General features: G+C 39.2%; 2 protein-coding genes and 2 non-coding genes across 4 annotated transcripts; all 4 read right to left on the reverse strand.

Annotated features, from left to right (window-relative positions):
• Positions 1 to 1,565: 1,565 nt before the first annotated feature.
• Positions 1,566 to 8,898, reverse strand: LOC122640108 (pyrophosphate--fructose 6-phosphate 1-phosphotransferase subunit beta). The gene is made up of 16 exons (XM_043833241.1): positions 8,626 to 8,898; positions 8,359 to 8,520; positions 8,131 to 8,252; positions 7,172 to 7,225; positions 6,958 to 7,064; positions 6,622 to 6,727; positions 6,004 to 6,067; positions 4,736 to 4,824; positions 3,741 to 3,872; positions 3,447 to 3,617; positions 3,204 to 3,322; positions 2,867 to 2,978; positions 2,689 to 2,773; positions 2,386 to 2,430; positions 2,154 to 2,222; positions 1,566 to 1,740 (listed from the first exon to the last, which is right to left on the reverse strand). The coding sequence occupies exons 1-16, from the start codon at positions 8,777 to 8,779 to the stop codon at positions 1,664 to 1,666; spliced, it is 1,668 nt and encodes a 555-aa protein (XP_043689176.1). The 5' UTR covers positions 8,780 to 8,898; the 3' UTR covers positions 1,566 to 1,663.
• Positions 8,899 to 9,354: 456 nt separating this feature from the next.
• On the reverse strand, positions 9,355 to 9,427 carry TRNAF-GAA. Its single transcript has one exon. It is a non-coding gene; the product is annotated as a tRNA-Phe (tRNA).
• Positions 9,428 to 9,430: 3 nt separating this feature from the next.
• Positions 9,431 to 9,504, reverse strand: TRNAV-AAC. The gene has a single exon. It is a non-coding gene; the product is annotated as a tRNA-Val (tRNA).
• A 3,705-nt stretch (positions 9,505 to 13,209) lies between these two features.
• LOC122639277 (endoglucanase 11-like) lies at positions 13,210 to 16,814 on the reverse strand. The gene is made up of 5 exons (XM_043832093.1): positions 16,410 to 16,814; positions 15,997 to 16,209; positions 15,677 to 15,877; positions 15,289 to 15,543; positions 13,210 to 13,929 (listed from the first exon to the last, which is right to left on the reverse strand). Exons 1-5 carry the CDS (start codon positions 16,647 to 16,649, stop codon positions 13,267 to 13,269), a joined length of 1,572 nt encoding a protein of 523 aa, XP_043688028.1. The 5' UTR covers positions 16,650 to 16,814; the 3' UTR covers positions 13,210 to 13,266.
• Positions 16,815 to 17,027: the final 213 nt, after the last annotated feature.

Raw genomic sequence — 17,027 nt, forward strand, 5'->3', positions numbered from 1 at the left:
TGGCAAAGCACCATATCTAAGGGTACCCGAGAATGGTCGAAAGCTCCAATGTGGAGAAGCATAAACAGTAGATGATTCCAAGAAGTTAATCGAAACACAGAAGAGACCCGAGAAGGTGTGGGTCAGATTTTTCCAGGTTGAATCGACCTGATCAGGGGGACATCGAAGACAGCCCACAACTCAACTCCGGGAGGTTTCGCATTTGCGTTGAATACAGGATCAAATCCACCCCATCGTTCGTAGTTCCAGCGACCTTGCGCGAATGACAACTCCATCTCACGAATCCAGAATTTTTTAACCTAATCAAAACAACATAAAATCCCATTAGTTATTACTCTTTGAACTTAAACTGCAGTTTTGAAGATGGTAACAATTAACAAACTGTAGATTGTGAACAGAAATAAAGCTGATCGTAGAGTTAAATGCAAAAGCTAGAACACAGATACAAATGGGTTAAAACCTAAAGCAAATGGAAGAGGGAAAGGAAAGAGAGTGAATCAAGATCGGTTCCATGGTGTTCCCTACAAAGATACCTACAACTTATCTTCCCCAAATCGATTTGGGGAAAGAAAATGAGTTGCAAGTTGTTTTTTTTTCCTTGAAGGGGCATTTTTGTCACTTTACCTTTTGATTTTAACAGTGTTAGTCATAAACTGACGGAATAGATTTATTTGTTACCGTTTGTAAACCTTAGGAAGGCACGCAAAATTTTTCAAAACTAAGGGTAATATCATCCTTTCGTCAAACCTCTGGGGTAGTACAACAGAGCTATACTTTCCTACCCATCATGGAAGCCCATAAAATCTCCTGAGATTCTCCCAAGGTTATGCTTAACATTTGAAGTCAAGGGATCATCGATAAGACAATGCCTGAAAGAAGTACAGATAGCCACATTTCTTTTTTTCGGATACAGACTTGTCAACTGTGAAAGGGGAGGGAGTGGGATTGCTTTTGAAGACAAAGTTACTTTACCATAGAAGATGTGAAGGATTTGTGATTAGCCACACATCCTTCATCGAACATGTGGGGGGTGAAAATAAAGTCAGTCGTGTATGAGGAGGTCTTTAACCTATCCCCCCCCCCCCCTTTATTTCTATTCCTGTTTATACCAATTAGTTAGTTTCATTCCAAGTTTACCCCCATTCTTTAATTCTAATTCCTTTCTAATCCCTTCCCCTTTCAATTCCTAGTTATTTATAGTTACCATTGAACTCTTTATTAGACTTTTTTAGTACTCTTGTGGGCCTAGGGAATCCGAAACAAGGTTTCATCATTAGTACTCGAGATCAGCTTTTTCATGTTTCCAGGAACAATCGAATGAGATTTGAAAGGAATGGTTTTTTCTCCTTTTTTCTTAAAAATTGACCTAATCCGTCAAATTGGGTCTTAATTGGTTCTTTCAATAATGATGAAAACCAACCGTTCGTGCCTCCACAGATCATCCTCAACAAAATTTTCAATCTAACCAAAAGAAGTTGAACTAAAACAAAAAAAATCGAGGGCAGTGGGCACACAAGGTGAAAAGAAATACAGGTAAAATTCAACCCCAACCCCTTGCTCCCTGAGAAGCAATTTTGCATAGGCTTGCAGTATGGAGGCTTATTCATTTTGCCACGTGTACATCAGAAAATGGGCATATGGTTGACTAAAGTTTCAACAATTCCTATGCTTGGGCTCCAAGCTCCAACAGCAGAGTGTGACTGATGCCATTTGCTGCAGGGCCAATAAACTGGATGGGACCTGTTGAAATCATCATATAGCAAAATATTGTGAATTACTGCAACCAAGTGAGTCAAAGGATAAAGTTTGCATCAAGACTCAAGACACCAGCCTAGCAAATCTCCAATTTCAACTCATCCTAACAACTGATAAGTAGATCTAATGGATCACAAACTAGTTACAACTGGTACTAAGCCCCAGCCCAAACCAATACAAGTCAGCCGAGTTGCAAACGCAACCCAGTGCAAGAGGCTCCCGCTACTGCAGGCTCTGGGAGGGGCAAATGTACGCAGCCTACCCCCATGCTTCGCAGGAGAGGCTGTTTCCAAGTTTTGAACCCACAACCAACAGGTTGCAAGTCCCCAAAAGTACTTGAAAATTGGTGAGAAGTTCATCAGATTAATGGGATACTTGAACTGAATGTGACAACATACCTGGACTGACATATCGATTCTTGATGGCCCACTCATCCCGCATGGATGCAAATTTTCTGAATGGTGCACCTGAAATTTTGTCATCATTAGATAAAACTTGACTGCTGTGTGGGAATAGAACCATACATGTGCACAGGTCAGAAAACAACAGATGTGGTTCAGAGCTGAAACCTGTTATATTGCTGCCTATAACAATAAAGGAATAGAGAAGACAGTATAAAATAACTGTTACCTTCAAGTTCAACCATAGCCTTCTTGATCACAGGCTTGAACTTGCCTGCAAAGAAATCAGTCTCTAAGAATTGCATAGATAAGAGACCATCAAGGAGTATTTTATCATAAAAATTCCCCTAGTAAAGCTTCTTCAATCAACATAATGAACATCCTCAACTAAGTCTTCAACGTTGAATACATCATGTTACAATACTTGCGAGACCCCCACCAGACATTCTAAATCTGGTTGCAGGGTGGATTTGAACCATAGGATAGATGATTGCATAGCTGTGATATGATGAAGAGGGTAGGAAATATATACCATGTCTCCTCTCTACATCCATTAATGAAGTTAATGCAGTCCCTCCAACAGTCCATTCTTCAACAGGAGCACTCAAATTCCCCACCTGAATGTGTAATTGAAAAGATAAATAACAAATAAATAAATAGGCAGAGGGGAAAAAGGGATAAAAAGAAAAAATTGCATAATTGAACCACACCGAGGAGATGAGTCCTGTCTTTCCAGAATGGAGGAGTGCTCCAGCACCATAACCCAGTGCATAGCAGTATGAAGAATCAAAGTTCGTTGGCAAACCACATCTTCCCTCATAACTACAAAATGAAGTAGAAGGAAATTAACACCAGTAATAGAGATTCCATGTACTGTTACTCCTAAAGAACACCCTCAAATATCTGTACCCATTGGGTAATCCCCAACTGTCAGCATGACCACAGTATAAGACCATATCGGTCAACGGAAATCTATACGGTATCACAAATTACACATTGAAGGGGGTGGTGTTTATAATACCACTTTTAACCCTAAATGATAGTTACCCAAAAAAGTGAGATTGCCCCTTGAATTGGCACTTGTAGACTCCCTCCTCCTTTTTCCTTTTCTCCAACTCGGTTTCAACCATTTGAATAAGCATTTTTTCTGTCTCGATTTTTGCAACCTGAGCACATAACATATAAAAAAGCTAAAACAAACACATTCAAAACTATAATATCTGAACAACTTGAAACAAGAAGAAGAACAAAAAGTCGAGATCTGTAAAGGGCACATTCAAATGACAATACCTGAACGTTTCCATGTGGATCTCTTTCAAGCATCAACTGTTCCTGAATTGCACTTGGTAAAAATTCAAAAAGCTGCAGAGATTGATCCTGAAGTTTCTTTTTCCATTGACCTTCTTCATCAACAACATCATGAGCTAGGATTTCATTCAGCTCTGCAATGAGTTGTTGTACCTGCAAAGGGTACATAACCATCAACAAACTCAAAATGTCATACGACAATATATGAATCAATCAACAAAAGGAGATCTTAGATGCACATGGCGTGGACGACTGTGTTTTTTATTTGAACTATACCTCAGGAATGAAATCAATTAGGCCCTCTGGTATAAGTATAACACCATAGTTATAGCCAAGTTCTGCACGTTTGCAGATCACATCTGTAATGTAGTCTGTAACATTTTTCAGTGTCTGCTTTTTGGCAGCAACCTGCAAATGCATCATCAAAGAACTGTAAATGGTGCAAATTCACAATGAACTTTCCAAATTTAAGTTTATCCAGTGGATACAACTTGAAGGATCAATTGCCAAAAGCCAAAAAATTATGAAAATGGTCAGACCACATTGTTGAGGGAGTACCACCAAGGAAAAGATGCAGACTAGTGATGCAAGAAAAATTTTAATGGACGGTCACCAGATAACACATAAGCATGGATTGAAATATCCATCATAAAATGAGAATAAGTTGAAACATTCTATCAAAGAAGAGCAACAGACTCTTGCATGCCATTTCTATGGGAGGAACTGAATATCTTCCTCTGTTTTTTCTGGGCCTTCACAGGAGGAAGGGCAGTTCTCCAGCATAATCTCTTCACAGTATGATAAGTTGAAAGGAGTGCAGAGAAATAGCCTACATTGTCAATGCCATGATTGACAACCCCATGGTTCAAATGTTTTACGTAGTTAGAAGTTTACATATTTGCTATAAGGGGCATTTATATTGCTTCTTTACTGATGGTCGGTCAAAATGGAGCAAATAGAATTTGTATATTTCCAATGACAATAAGCAAAAAAAAATGAGACGGAAGAAAGAAGATTTCTTGTTTGGATAGTGTCCAATTTACAGATGCCTAACAGCCAAGAGAACAACCTGTTATTCCCCAGCCTAAGTAAAAAATAGCATACCCAGTTTATGAGACTCCCGCCGCTGCGGGGTCTGGGGAGGGTCATCATGTACGCAGCCATACCCCCGCTTCCCCAGGCTAGGTGTGTTCTAATAATATATTATAGTTTTGCAAGTGTGTGTAATTAAATAGGAGTTCAAACAAGATATCAGGAGATTCAATAGATACCTCTTCTCCAATGATAGTGACGTTTGGGTGTGTCTGCAGAGCACACTCCAATGTAATGTGAGAAGCTGCACGTCCCATAAGCCTCACAACTGCAAAAATAGAAAATTAGAAATAACAGCCTGAGACAGAAAGATAAGCACAGAAGAATAATTCAATTGATATAAAGCTCTCCAAAGCATGCTTTTACAAATTACAAACTGACTTATCCTCTATGAGATCCCAACAATCAACCCAAGGTTCAGTAGATAAATAAAACATCAATAAAAAGAAGCATATCAAAGACTAAAGCACTCAATATATCAAAAAGAATTATTTCATGGAAATAAGTTTCTATACACCATTAATCTATCAATATTGTTTTCAAAGCTCAACAAATGTGAGAAATAAAAAAAAAAAAAGGTCACATCTTATGCTAGATAAATCATAATTGCAACTTACACAGAAGGGGATAATAAAAAGATCACTTAACGAATTCATTAGTAATAAGGACCAATGTCTTTAGCAAAACGAAGTCATAAGGAACAATGTCAACAGGATTTAGTAGGAAGAATGGAACATGCTTTAAATGAAGTTACACTAAAGTGTAACATACTCTATCCCATTTCAATCCAGAAAAGCTAGCAAGAACCAAAAGGTCTTAACTGTTGGAAGCCAAGCAGAAGCATCAGTAAAATGAGTTAATTGAAACTTGATCGGTTTATCAAGCAATAATGCGAGTTCCTGCAGATTGATTCTGAAGCATAACTAGCCATTACCTGAGTCTTGATCAGATCTTACATGAGTTTTTGAAATACTAAAATGCCAATTGGGTTTTCCATCCTACCAGAGACAGCATTACTCCATTTCAAGAAAACAGCTTTGAACAGTAAAAGTGAATTTTAAAAAAAAAATAGGAAGGGTAGAAACTAATGAGATGAAGTATTTAAGACCAGAAAAAATTACAGAAGTTAAATGGCCTTTTTTTCCCCTGTATTACATATATCAGTAAGCTAAGTGTCAAAAACATAACCAGAGAAGAATGGATTGATTTGTTCTGTATATTCAGCACCTGATTCAGAACAGGTTTGGAAATGTTCATGCCTATTGGGATAACAGTAAACATCACAAAACTTCTCATCTATTTACTTGGAACTGCTTATTACAAACTTTACCAATCAATTAGTACAATCTTGCAGAACTCTTTAAAATTTTCAGCAGCTCTAGACCAGATATGGAAAAGTAGAGCACAAAAACCACACTCTGGTGTATATCAGAACTAGTCGACTTACAATGGTAGTATTTTCCAGTTGAGCGGGCATCGATCATCACATTTCCTATCATTTCTGCATATATCTGCATTTCAGAGAAATCAGCACATCAGTAACTCTGCGCACAATTGCACCACAAGTCTACAACTGTGGCGATATGCATGTTTAAGGAATATTAAGCCAATATAATATAATACAAGATCAGTTTGACCCAATATTGATCAGTCACTAAAGCATAAGATTGAAGGCTCAACCAGAATGGCTGCACTTGAAAATGTAAGTATGTAACTATTAACTCCACTAGTGTAGGAGCTGTAAAAACTAAAAAGGGCCAAATAGGGGTTTTTTGAAACATGCAAATTACACACACCTAACATAAATTGCATGAGGAGACTTTGTTCATTTTGTAAGTTTCAATGACCATAATGCTATGAGATGGGTACCACACTACCACATAACTTTTTTCTTTTTGGTGGTTCCTTAGGTTTCTAGTATAAAAAATGAAACCATGGGCTATTTGGATACGAAATTTTTTCCTATAAAATGTTTTGTGTACTAAATGTTCCAAGTCACATACCATTAAAGATAATTTAAACAGTCATGTGAAAACTAAAGATGTGAAGATTGAACAACTATCACCTTGCATGCAGTATCAAATCCAAAACTAGTTGGGACCTCCTTGCATTTCAAATCACCATCAATGGTTTTCGGACATCCAATCACTTGGGTCTTTATATTTTTTGCCCTGATTATTCACAAACAACCAAGCTTGCATCAAGAACGCCTTCATAACAATTGCATAAATAAATAGAACTTCACATCCTAACCACTACAACATAAATCTCCTGGAGAAAAAACATGCAGGAGTTGACCAGCAACAACATACAGATGAATAAGGAAAATTATTCTTAAAAAGTTATCATGTTCTCTTCTGAAACTGAAATATTCCAGCAATAACCCAGCCTCAATTCATACCTAAAGTTTTCAGCAAGAAGGCAGGCATTTGTATTTGAGTCATCCCCACCAATAACAAGCAGCCCATCTAAATTAAGTTTCAATGCTGTTTCCTCAGCTTGCTTAAACTGAAACACAGGACCATTTGAATTAATTTAGTATAGCCCTTGGGAACAGTGAGAGTCAACTTGGTCAAATTTCACAGTAAAACAGGTAGACCTTTCAAGAAAAGTACCTGCTCTGGAGTTTCAATCTTGTCCCTCCCGCTGCAGATCATATCAAATCCACCCTGCTTACAAAAGTCAAAGTCAATTACAACGGTTTGAGACGAAAATGTAAGGAAGTATTCATTCTAAACAGTGCAAAGTTTTGTTTGCCAAAATAAATGTAGAACATGTAATAAACACCAACATGCATTCTATCTATTTGGCTGTACGAAGACCTTAGATGCAAAGAACATAGCTAGATACACATAATAGTTGACGACAAGTACATGAATGCTACATAAATGAAATTCATTAAAGAAATAACACGAATGTACATAACACTTAGACATGCATACTACATGTGGATACAATTGTGTTGAAATAGGTAGTCATGCATACCGTACGGCAGTACTATTAGGACCGAGTTTTCCTTAAGCTGCGGTAAAGGAGGAATTGATGGCCATCATTCCACTTGGATGGCTGCCTCGGCACAGTGAAGGACATTTCGGACCTCCAACATATGGGGGAAAGTAATGATGACCTTAGATTCGTGGGTGAATCCTTCACCCAAAACTTTCCCCACATAATTATGTTGAAGTAGATGCTGCCAACCCAATTTTAACCACCACAAATGTGTGCATACAATTTGCAGGCATACTTGAATTCAGTCCCTCCTCACTGCAAATGTAGTTTAAATAAACTCTTTCCTCTTACCGCTTCCACACTCCAAAAAAATTTATAAGAGAGAAAGAGAGGGGGGGGGGGGGGGAATATATAAAGGGGAAAAAGAAAAAGTCAACAAATCATTCAGGAAATGACGAATTGAGCATTTGCACGTTTACTATAATCCTTTTTTGCTATGTTACCATAAAATCCATAATATCAAAATGAACAAAATCGATGCTTAGAGTGAATAACGAAACGATGGTAAATGAACGTAATGTACTATAAAGTAGTATAAACCACTAAAAGCACTAGAAAGGATTACCTGATTTCTGTAAGGATAGATGAAATCTACCGTCAGTTCAACATATTTGCACTTCATGATCCCAGCAGGACCACCCCTGAATCCATACAATGTACTTCCTTTCGCTCGATCCTGCAAATAATCTGCAGCCACTCCAAAATCATATTTCTGAATAATCTTTTCTATAAGAGAATTCAAAAGAGATGACATTAAAGTTCAATAGAGCACGAAAAGAGAAAAGATTCACACCAAAAATCCCAGAGATGACATTGTGTCCTCCAGGAGCCTGGCCTCCAGAAAGCACAACACCAATTCTCAAACTATGATTCAATTGATTCTCCGCTGAATCACTAGACACCAACATTGAAGAAGGTTGTCCGAAGAGGTTTGGGAACAGCTTAGCAATTTCATCTGCAAATATCAAAAACTTCAAAACCGTCGGAGATCTAGAACAAACACTAAAAACTTGCAGATGTATCTAAATCATAAGTAGATCTCCAAACAAAAAAAAAAGACCTGGGTTTCCTGCAGCGGAGCTAGGACCACCTTCGACGATATTAAAGGGATTCTTAAGAACAGAAGGGAGAGGCAGTGGGTGGTTGAGACGGCTTGTCTGAACTTCGCTATACACTGAAGCCAAACGACCAGACGCCTCCGCAGAGGAAGACATTATTATTGTTGTTGTTGTTAAGGTAGAGAACAAAGGAGACAAAGACGAAGGCGAAGAGAGACCTGAAACCTTGAATCCAACTATCAAATGCTTTCCATCTGAGAGATTCACCAGACCTTCACTTACTCTCTGTTTTAACTTGGGTCGTTGGGTGGGAAGAGTTTGGTTACGCAGAAAGGGGCAAAATCGTCATTGGGTTTCCAAGGCGAAATACGGCATTTGATGCAAGTGTTTCGCTCTCCAACTCTAATGACGGAGTCACGTCACCTAACCCAATTACCCAACCATCGGTATTCGCCTATTCGTTAGTAGTTGTTGAGCGCGTGACGGAAAGAGGCATATTCGAGAATTCAGATCCATTCATCTATGCGAAAACCCTCACAGACCTCGAAACTCGAGAGATGTGGTGAATACTTCAAGTTCCTCCGACACCGTCGCGCTCAGATCGGGAGTTCGGGACCAGCGTTCCGCTAAACGCGAAAACTGCTAAAGACTCCGGTGGAAGCACTTCTGTGATTTCCGGTGGAAGTCCTGCTCAGAGTTTTCGGTGAAGATAAGGCAAATGCAAAAATGTATGCGGTGAGCGTGGATCGAACACGCGACCTTCAGATCTTCAGTCTGACGCTCTCCCAACTGAGCTATCCCCGCTGATGGCTTCGCCCGGACTCGAACCGGAGACCTTCAGTGTGTTAGACTGACGTGATAACCAACTACACCACGAAACCTTGTTGAATTCATTAACAAGCTATTAAAATATAGACATGAGAAATGTTTTTTCTCTACGACTGTGACCTAAACCAGCTCTACCCTACGTGTATTCTCTCCGCTCCCTACGAAATATCATCTCTACCTAGGAGTGTCAATCGATCCATTTGGGCCGGTTTTGATCAAGTCTAATTGGTCTTCCTATTTTAAGTATGATCGGTATTGTACTAAATGTGCTACAATTGGACTATGCAAATTTGGTCCACATAGCTTCTAATGAGATTCAATTCTTTATGATAAAACAATAACTTACTTGAAAAATGTTCTTCACTTGATTAATGGACATTCATAAGTAAATTTCAAATTTATTTGGAACTTTATGACCCTCAATCTCAATGGACATACATATGATGGCATTACAAAAAATATAAATGGCGTTGATGATGTGCACCGTTTATTTGTAGCCCATAAACTTCATAGTGCAATAATATACAATTATAAATTTATTATTATTATTTTTTTAAACTTGACTAAATAGTCCTTTATTTATAGCTTGTGCAGTGCAAGATGATAAATTTAATCAAGAAGATTAAATAATGGTATATTTGAGATAAAATAGGGAATTTATGGGGTAATTAGGTTAAAACAAACAGTCCATAAATGGACTTAAATGTGTCGGGCTCAGTCAGGCACCCATCAATCTATCCCTTTGTATCTTGACTGATATGTTTAGGTAACGTGTCAGGCCGGTTTCGGGCTTTCACAGGTCGGGACAAGTCGGTCCTATCATTGAGGATTTAGAATTGACCCCCCCCTATCTCTACCCCTGTTAAGGGATTAGAGAGATAGACCTATTAAGTGCTAGCATAGGCCACATTCTAGAAAGAAAACATCTCCCCTTTAGACATATAGAGCGCAGTAAATCAGAGGAAGTTTGTAAGTTATTTGAGTATCTTTGATCCTCCTGGACCTCAGCTGTTTGGTTTCATTAATTATCTCACCTGGGGCTCTGGAATAGTGTAGTTGTTCGGCAAATGTCAAGCTATGCAACTACAAAAAGAAAACGTACCACCAAAAGTCCTCTCATTTGAATTTTGTTAATGTCGAGACTAGTTTATGCTTCTTTGATGCAAGGCCCGTCCACAGTTGCTATTTCCTCAAAACCCATGTTCCTGCTCATTCTGATTATTGACATAGTGATATAGGTCATATCCAACCTCCAATGCCATTCAGACACGTGCAATAGGGCCAAACTAGGGACTGGACCAAAGAAGGAGCACATGCGATCCGACCGGGTTCCCAATCACAACCTCACGCTGAAGGAATGCATAAGCGAACTTTACACGTGGACTACCAAAGGCATAATCAATGACAAGTCGGTTAACGGTTCCCACTTAGACCAAAAACATGCCTTGAAGACTACGTAACCCTAAGGAGCAAAAAGGCATTTTGGGAACAAGGCCAGATATATAGCATAAGCAAAAAAAGAGGAGGTAAGACTCTGATAATTATGCCATCAATTTTGAGATAGAAAAGACTCCAGAACCAAATTATTCATCTCTAGCCCCATTAACTGTTGTTTAGCCCCGAGATCAGACTAAGGCATTGGAGGGACCTCCCCCAAAACACACTTCGGGGTGCTAACTCTTTCTGTCTTCTGGTTTTATCATTGTGCAAGATCGCGCAAGACCAGATCAGATCACGAAGGGGAGATCTCAGCAGCAACACATAGAACGTTGCGCCCTTACTCTGTAGGGGGCTCCTACTAGGTCAAATAATTGATCGAGCTCGTCTGCAGTTTGGGGTTGAGCGACCATCGTGTTGTGCTCAACTTACAGGCCACCACGTGGATTTCATGTCGATCCAATGGTTGGTAGACAAGCTCAATTCAAAATTACTATTCAAAATTAAAAAATGCTAGGCCGCCAAGGAGCTCGTCTACCAAACATTGGATCGGCATGGAATCCACATGGCGGCCTGTGAATTGAGCGCAGCATGATGGCTACTCAACCCCAGGCCGTAGACAAGCTCAATCTTCGAATAAGCCCTTTTTGAATAGGTAACACAATTTTAAGAATTAGGATTGGATCGATGAATCAATAGTGGTTGATTGAATTGATTCCAGTCGATTCAGATAGGAATTGGCAATTACCAATTCGATTCTTGTTCTCCAATTCCTAAAGTGTGGCAATGCGGCAGTGCTAGGTAGAGATGTTGACACCTGGCAGTTGCCGCATCCAATAGTCCAAGTCATTGATATGGACCATTGGATGCGCAGCTATCAGGTGTCGACATCTCCATCTAGCACTGCCGCATTGTGCCACACTTAAAGGAATTGGAGAGGATTTATTTTCTCCTACAAAGGCATGGATTAATCAACCGATCCCCTTCCAAAATCTAAGGTTATCGTATCTTTTGGCTAATTTTGACCAATTCTTCACCTATCTTATCTGATTCTGATTCTGATTCTGATCAGGATTGGAATGGGTCACTAACTTAGAATTTTTAATGCTTATGCAAGGCAAAGTTTTCCCATCATCTAGGTTCATCCATTGTGATTTCACGTTGTGACAGGACTCTTAGAATAGAAAATGTTATCATTAGCACCCACTCTCTTTCTCAGACCAGTTTGAAGATCAAATCCCCTTGCTAAAGAAAATTCTTTTTTCAATGTAGATGAAGGAAAACTCAATCCTCCCCATAATATCTGACTCGTTAAAAAATTTAGACTCGGCCATTGAATCGGATCATCAAGAATATTGTCAATAAAAAGGAAAAAGATTACTACACTACCCTTGTCTGATTCCTTAATACTATCCTCACCAGGGTTTTAGTAATCGGTAACGATCCATATCAGTCTGGATCGAACAGATTTATCCCTGTTTCCTTTGAAAAAATAACTTTTTTTTTACATTTTTACCCGTCTGTACTGATCCACTAGTACAGATCCGATCATGACTCATGAATTTGATACCGATACGAATCGACTAATTCAATGCCAATTTCTCAAACCATGATCCTCACATAACAAATAGTGGGACCCACAATCCATATAAGTCTTGCAGTTAATTTCAAGCGTTGATTGCTAACGGATCTAAAATTGTAGACTATAATGTACAATTATACCCTCACTAGGGCATAATTACCACAATTGGTGAGGGGATTCATCCTTCTCTTTTATTTTTTTTAGTAACAAGGGATTCATCCTTCTCTATGGGTGAAGGGAAACTCGATCTTAATTTATGAACATGGGTTCTTTCTTATTTTTCAAGTCAAAATGGTTTATTATCTTTTCTTTCTTTAAAACCCCCATGGAATCATTATAAGTTGATCTTTATGATAGGGAAGATGCGAATATCACAAACATTAAACGAGAGATTACCTTGAATATTATTACATGATCAAATTGAAGATTTAGGTTGTGAAGACTGAAGACAGTGACTGAACAATTGTCGTTGAAGTGATAGTGATGCACAAATCCACCACTAATCCACTATGCCCTAATAGTGTTTGGGGCGTCTTCAATGCCGGGGAACACGCTCTCAAGCCTTTAGTCTCTTTGGCTATTTTCTGTAATAGTCTTTGTGAATCTCCGTAAAAGAAAAAAGAGTACCATGGAAAGAACAAGAAAATGACCCAAAGTCTCATTTGTGAGGGAACACACTTTTCCCTTTTCATTTTTATACTTCTTCCTGTTTTTTGTATCTTATAAGAGTGAAAGGCTTAAATTTGGCTAGAAAACCTTGATTCTAGCACTAAAGCAGCTCTACAGGAATTGTCTCCTAGAAAGAAGAAATTAAAGATGAAGTATAAGAATAAGAGATGTTTTGCCTCTCTAATTGATGCAACTTTGCAAAAACTCCTACCAATGGAGCGGTATTGTAAGTGCAGGCCTCAGTTTGCATGTAATTGCTTCTTTGGTCACCAAAATTATCTTGGCAGTCAGGCCCACCAACTAGGGCCCCTACTAGGACATTCGGGTTAGGTTCGACCCGGCCGTACCAATTATCGTACCCTTGTGTGCACCCTATGAACCCTTTGTTCTCTCTATATGATACCATTGATGAGCCCCTGTGGTGTACTCTACTGGGATACTTTGATCCATGCCCAACTAGGTAGCTCATACCCATTGGATTGGAGCCCAATATATAATCTACTTGGGCTTTGGCAAAGGTGATGAGTTCTTGGGCCTCCATCTCTCCTCTCTGGCAGTGAAGCTTCTGATTTGAGTTATGAAGGTAGTCTGAGTAAACAGTGAGAAGGAACGCCGCCGTGGATACGTATTGCATGTTGTTCCATTGACGGACGTATAAGAGACCTCCCGGAGTTCGTTCGACATTGTCTTCGTTGCTTTTGTTAAGGCATCCACATAAATAATGTTCGGCTTTCGATCGGTACAGTTCAAGTATGTGATTGTGTTCCTTGAGATTTCCTTCCATCAATAACTGCAACAAGAGTTTAATCAGTGTTGATAAATTAATATTAACGAGTCTAATTAGATTCTGAGACCCTTAAAAACATGTAGTGTATCACCTTTTTCATAAAATGGGCTTTAGGATTAAGGTCAGCCCAGTTTTGCTTTTAGCAAGTCCAATTTTGGTAGAAACCCCAAAAAAAATCAAACTTTTTTTTATTCAAGGCAAAAAAACTCCTGCTAGGTTGCATGTAGCCTACACCTAGACACAGGAGCACGTGAAATAACTACCCCACCCTCAAAAATGAATAAATCCCACCCCTGTTTATGCCCTTGCACACACTCTCATTGGCCCCATATTCGTGCAAGAGCAATGCAACCTAGCAGCAATGTCTTGCCTTGTACTTAATTATGGGTAGAGGGCTTTTGACAATGCTAATGTAGAAAGAATTTTACATGCCACACCAATCAAGACATGGGAATTGTTTCAGCAAGTGATCCATGTAGTCATGTAGGCAAAGAGGAAAGAGAGTATCAGGAATGTGAAAGGATGTGGGAGAGCATCCCCACACTGACTGCATGAGGATATTTTTCACTTAATTCTCTGAAATTTTAGAAATTTTTATTTAAAATTTTCAATAATATTGGCATAATTCACGTGGCCTCCCTTTTTTCACAATCAAATTGAATTGCCTTGAAAACAAACAAACAAACAAAAAAAAACAATAAAGGCAATAGATGTCCCACAAAAATTATTATGCCATGATTTAAAATTTGTTCCACCTGATTGGTCCTAATAAGGGGCCCATTTTAAGAAACAATACCAATCAGATTGGCAATCAAGTAGTGAGTGACCTTTACTGTAAAAACAAGATTTTACCACTCCCCTTTACTAATATAGATTCCTTTAGTAAGGACTACTTAAGATACGGTATATACTTTTAACCTCTTCCCAAAGTATACAAAAAAACTACTTAATGTAGTAATTTGAACTTCAAGTTTAAGCGGAAAGGAATGATTAAGGGCAAGAAATCAAAACACTAATTGCATGATATGTTTTCAACCAAAAAAAATAAAATAAAATAAAATTGCATGATATGTGCATTTAGAAAGCATAATTATAATTATCAATAACGATAACCGTATTGGTTTCGATCCATACTGATACAATATTGATACAGATCAAATGGAATCGGGCTTTATCAGGCTCCGGCGATGCAGATACGTATTTCCCGATATGTCGACACATTAGAAAAACAATAATAAACAGGGTTTCAAGAATCGGACGGCCGATCTAGGCCGATTCCATGTTTTTAAACCTTGATAAGCTTCTTTGTTAGAATCGGAATCAGGAAAAACCAGAAAAGAAAAGGGAAGAGAGAAAGTTTACCTTAGAAGCAAGAATCTGAACACCAGCATACTTGACGTCCCAGCTGAACTCGGTCATGGCCCAACCGATTCCACCGAAATTGTGAGCGTTGTGGATAAAGTATTTCAAGTAATCCACCTTGTCGGTGGCCTTGTAAAGCCACACAGCTGCCCATAACAACTCGTCTTTGTAACCGCTCACTGATGGATAATAACTCTTCACCACTCCCAAACTGCTATCGTATTTCCCTCTATACTTGTCTCCAAACTCAAATAACTGCAAAAATTTAACCAAACAACACAAACCCTCCAAAGTTTATATGCAGGAGAGGAGAGATTCAAATCTGTTTTTTCAGGTTTACTAGTAAGATGCATGGATTAGAGCAACAGCTCCACTGAACCTAACTCACCTGTTGGGCGTGATGTAAAAGCAGGTGAGAGTAATGTGTATTGGATTTCCTGAAAACGATGGATGCGGCAGCCATGGCAGCCGCTGTTTCGCCTGCCAGATCCGAACCAGGGTTGTTCTCGTCGATCTTGTAAGCTTGTCGAGAAGTTGTCATGTCCTCTGGTCTCTGCCAGCAGTAATGATCGGTGTCTCCGTCACCTACCTGAGAAATTATTAGCATTTTTTATAGTTTCTACAGAAGAATTACTCTGAAATTGAACTATTATTGTCAATTCATCACTGCTCTGCTTTACGGAAAGGATTAGTGATTATGTTGCTTACCTCGGCCCACAAAACATTTGGATGAGTGTGAGCTTTAATAAGATAATCAGTTCCCCATTTGATTGCTTCGAGTGCGTGTTCGTACTCCCCAACTGCGGCGATCTGTTCGCCGTATTCGATGGCAGTCCATGATAGAATCGTCACTGTGAAGGCCATTGGAAGCCCGAACTTGACGTGATCGCCGGCATCGTAGTACCCTCCCACCAAGTCTACCTGTCAATTACGTACGATTATTCTCATTGCCTCAAACTGTTTAATCCTCACCATTCAATGTTCTGCAAATGTTCAAGCAAAGGAAAGAAGGAAAGGAACAAAAAAACCAGAAACAGAGGAAGAAAGAAACCCTAAAATATGCAACGATTTGGGAATGGAATAATGGAGAGACAGAGAGAAAGGGGAAGGAAACAACTGACTCCTTGTTCTAAGCCGTCGGTGAGGCCAGAATGGTCTCGCCAGGTGACTCGTTGGTTGTAAGGTAACCGTCCCGAACGTTGAGATTCGAAGTAGAGTAGAGATTTTGTCAGAGCAGCTCTGTAATCGAAAGCTCGAGCGGTGGAAGAGATCATCAAGAGCAGGATTAGAAGGTACCATTGCTGCACAAATCTCGGAATTCTCAAGAGTTCTTGGAGTTGGAGTTGCTTTTTCTCCTCCATCGCCCCTTTCCCTTCAAAACTTTGACAACAAGAGTTCAGAAGGGAAGGGGAAACACACACTCTTTCTCTCTTCTATGGCTGAAGACTGTCTCTTTTGCATGTGCCTCACATGAAAAAGGCTCTTCGTGCTCTCTCTCTCGATCTCACTTTCTCGTTTCGTCTACTACGAGAATTTCAGTTACAGTAACGGATTTCGTTACAAATTTGAATTCTTTAACGACGAAACCGAGAGAGAGATTTTGTAAAAGCAATGCAGGCGCAGGGAATTTAGCTTTTGATTACAGAAATGGTGGCACCCGTCTGTTCAAATGTGGACCAGCGCATGCATCCCAATATGATGATATTAATCAGACGGTCATCGTGTGGTGGGGCTAGATT

The sequence above is a fragment of the Telopea speciosissima genome, chromosome 9 (genome assembly GCF_018873765.1).
Source record: "Telopea speciosissima isolate NSW1024214 ecotype Mountain lineage chromosome 9, Tspe_v1, whole genome shotgun sequence".
Lineage (NCBI taxonomy): Eukaryota > Viridiplantae > Streptophyta > Magnoliopsida > Proteales > Proteaceae > Telopea > Telopea speciosissima.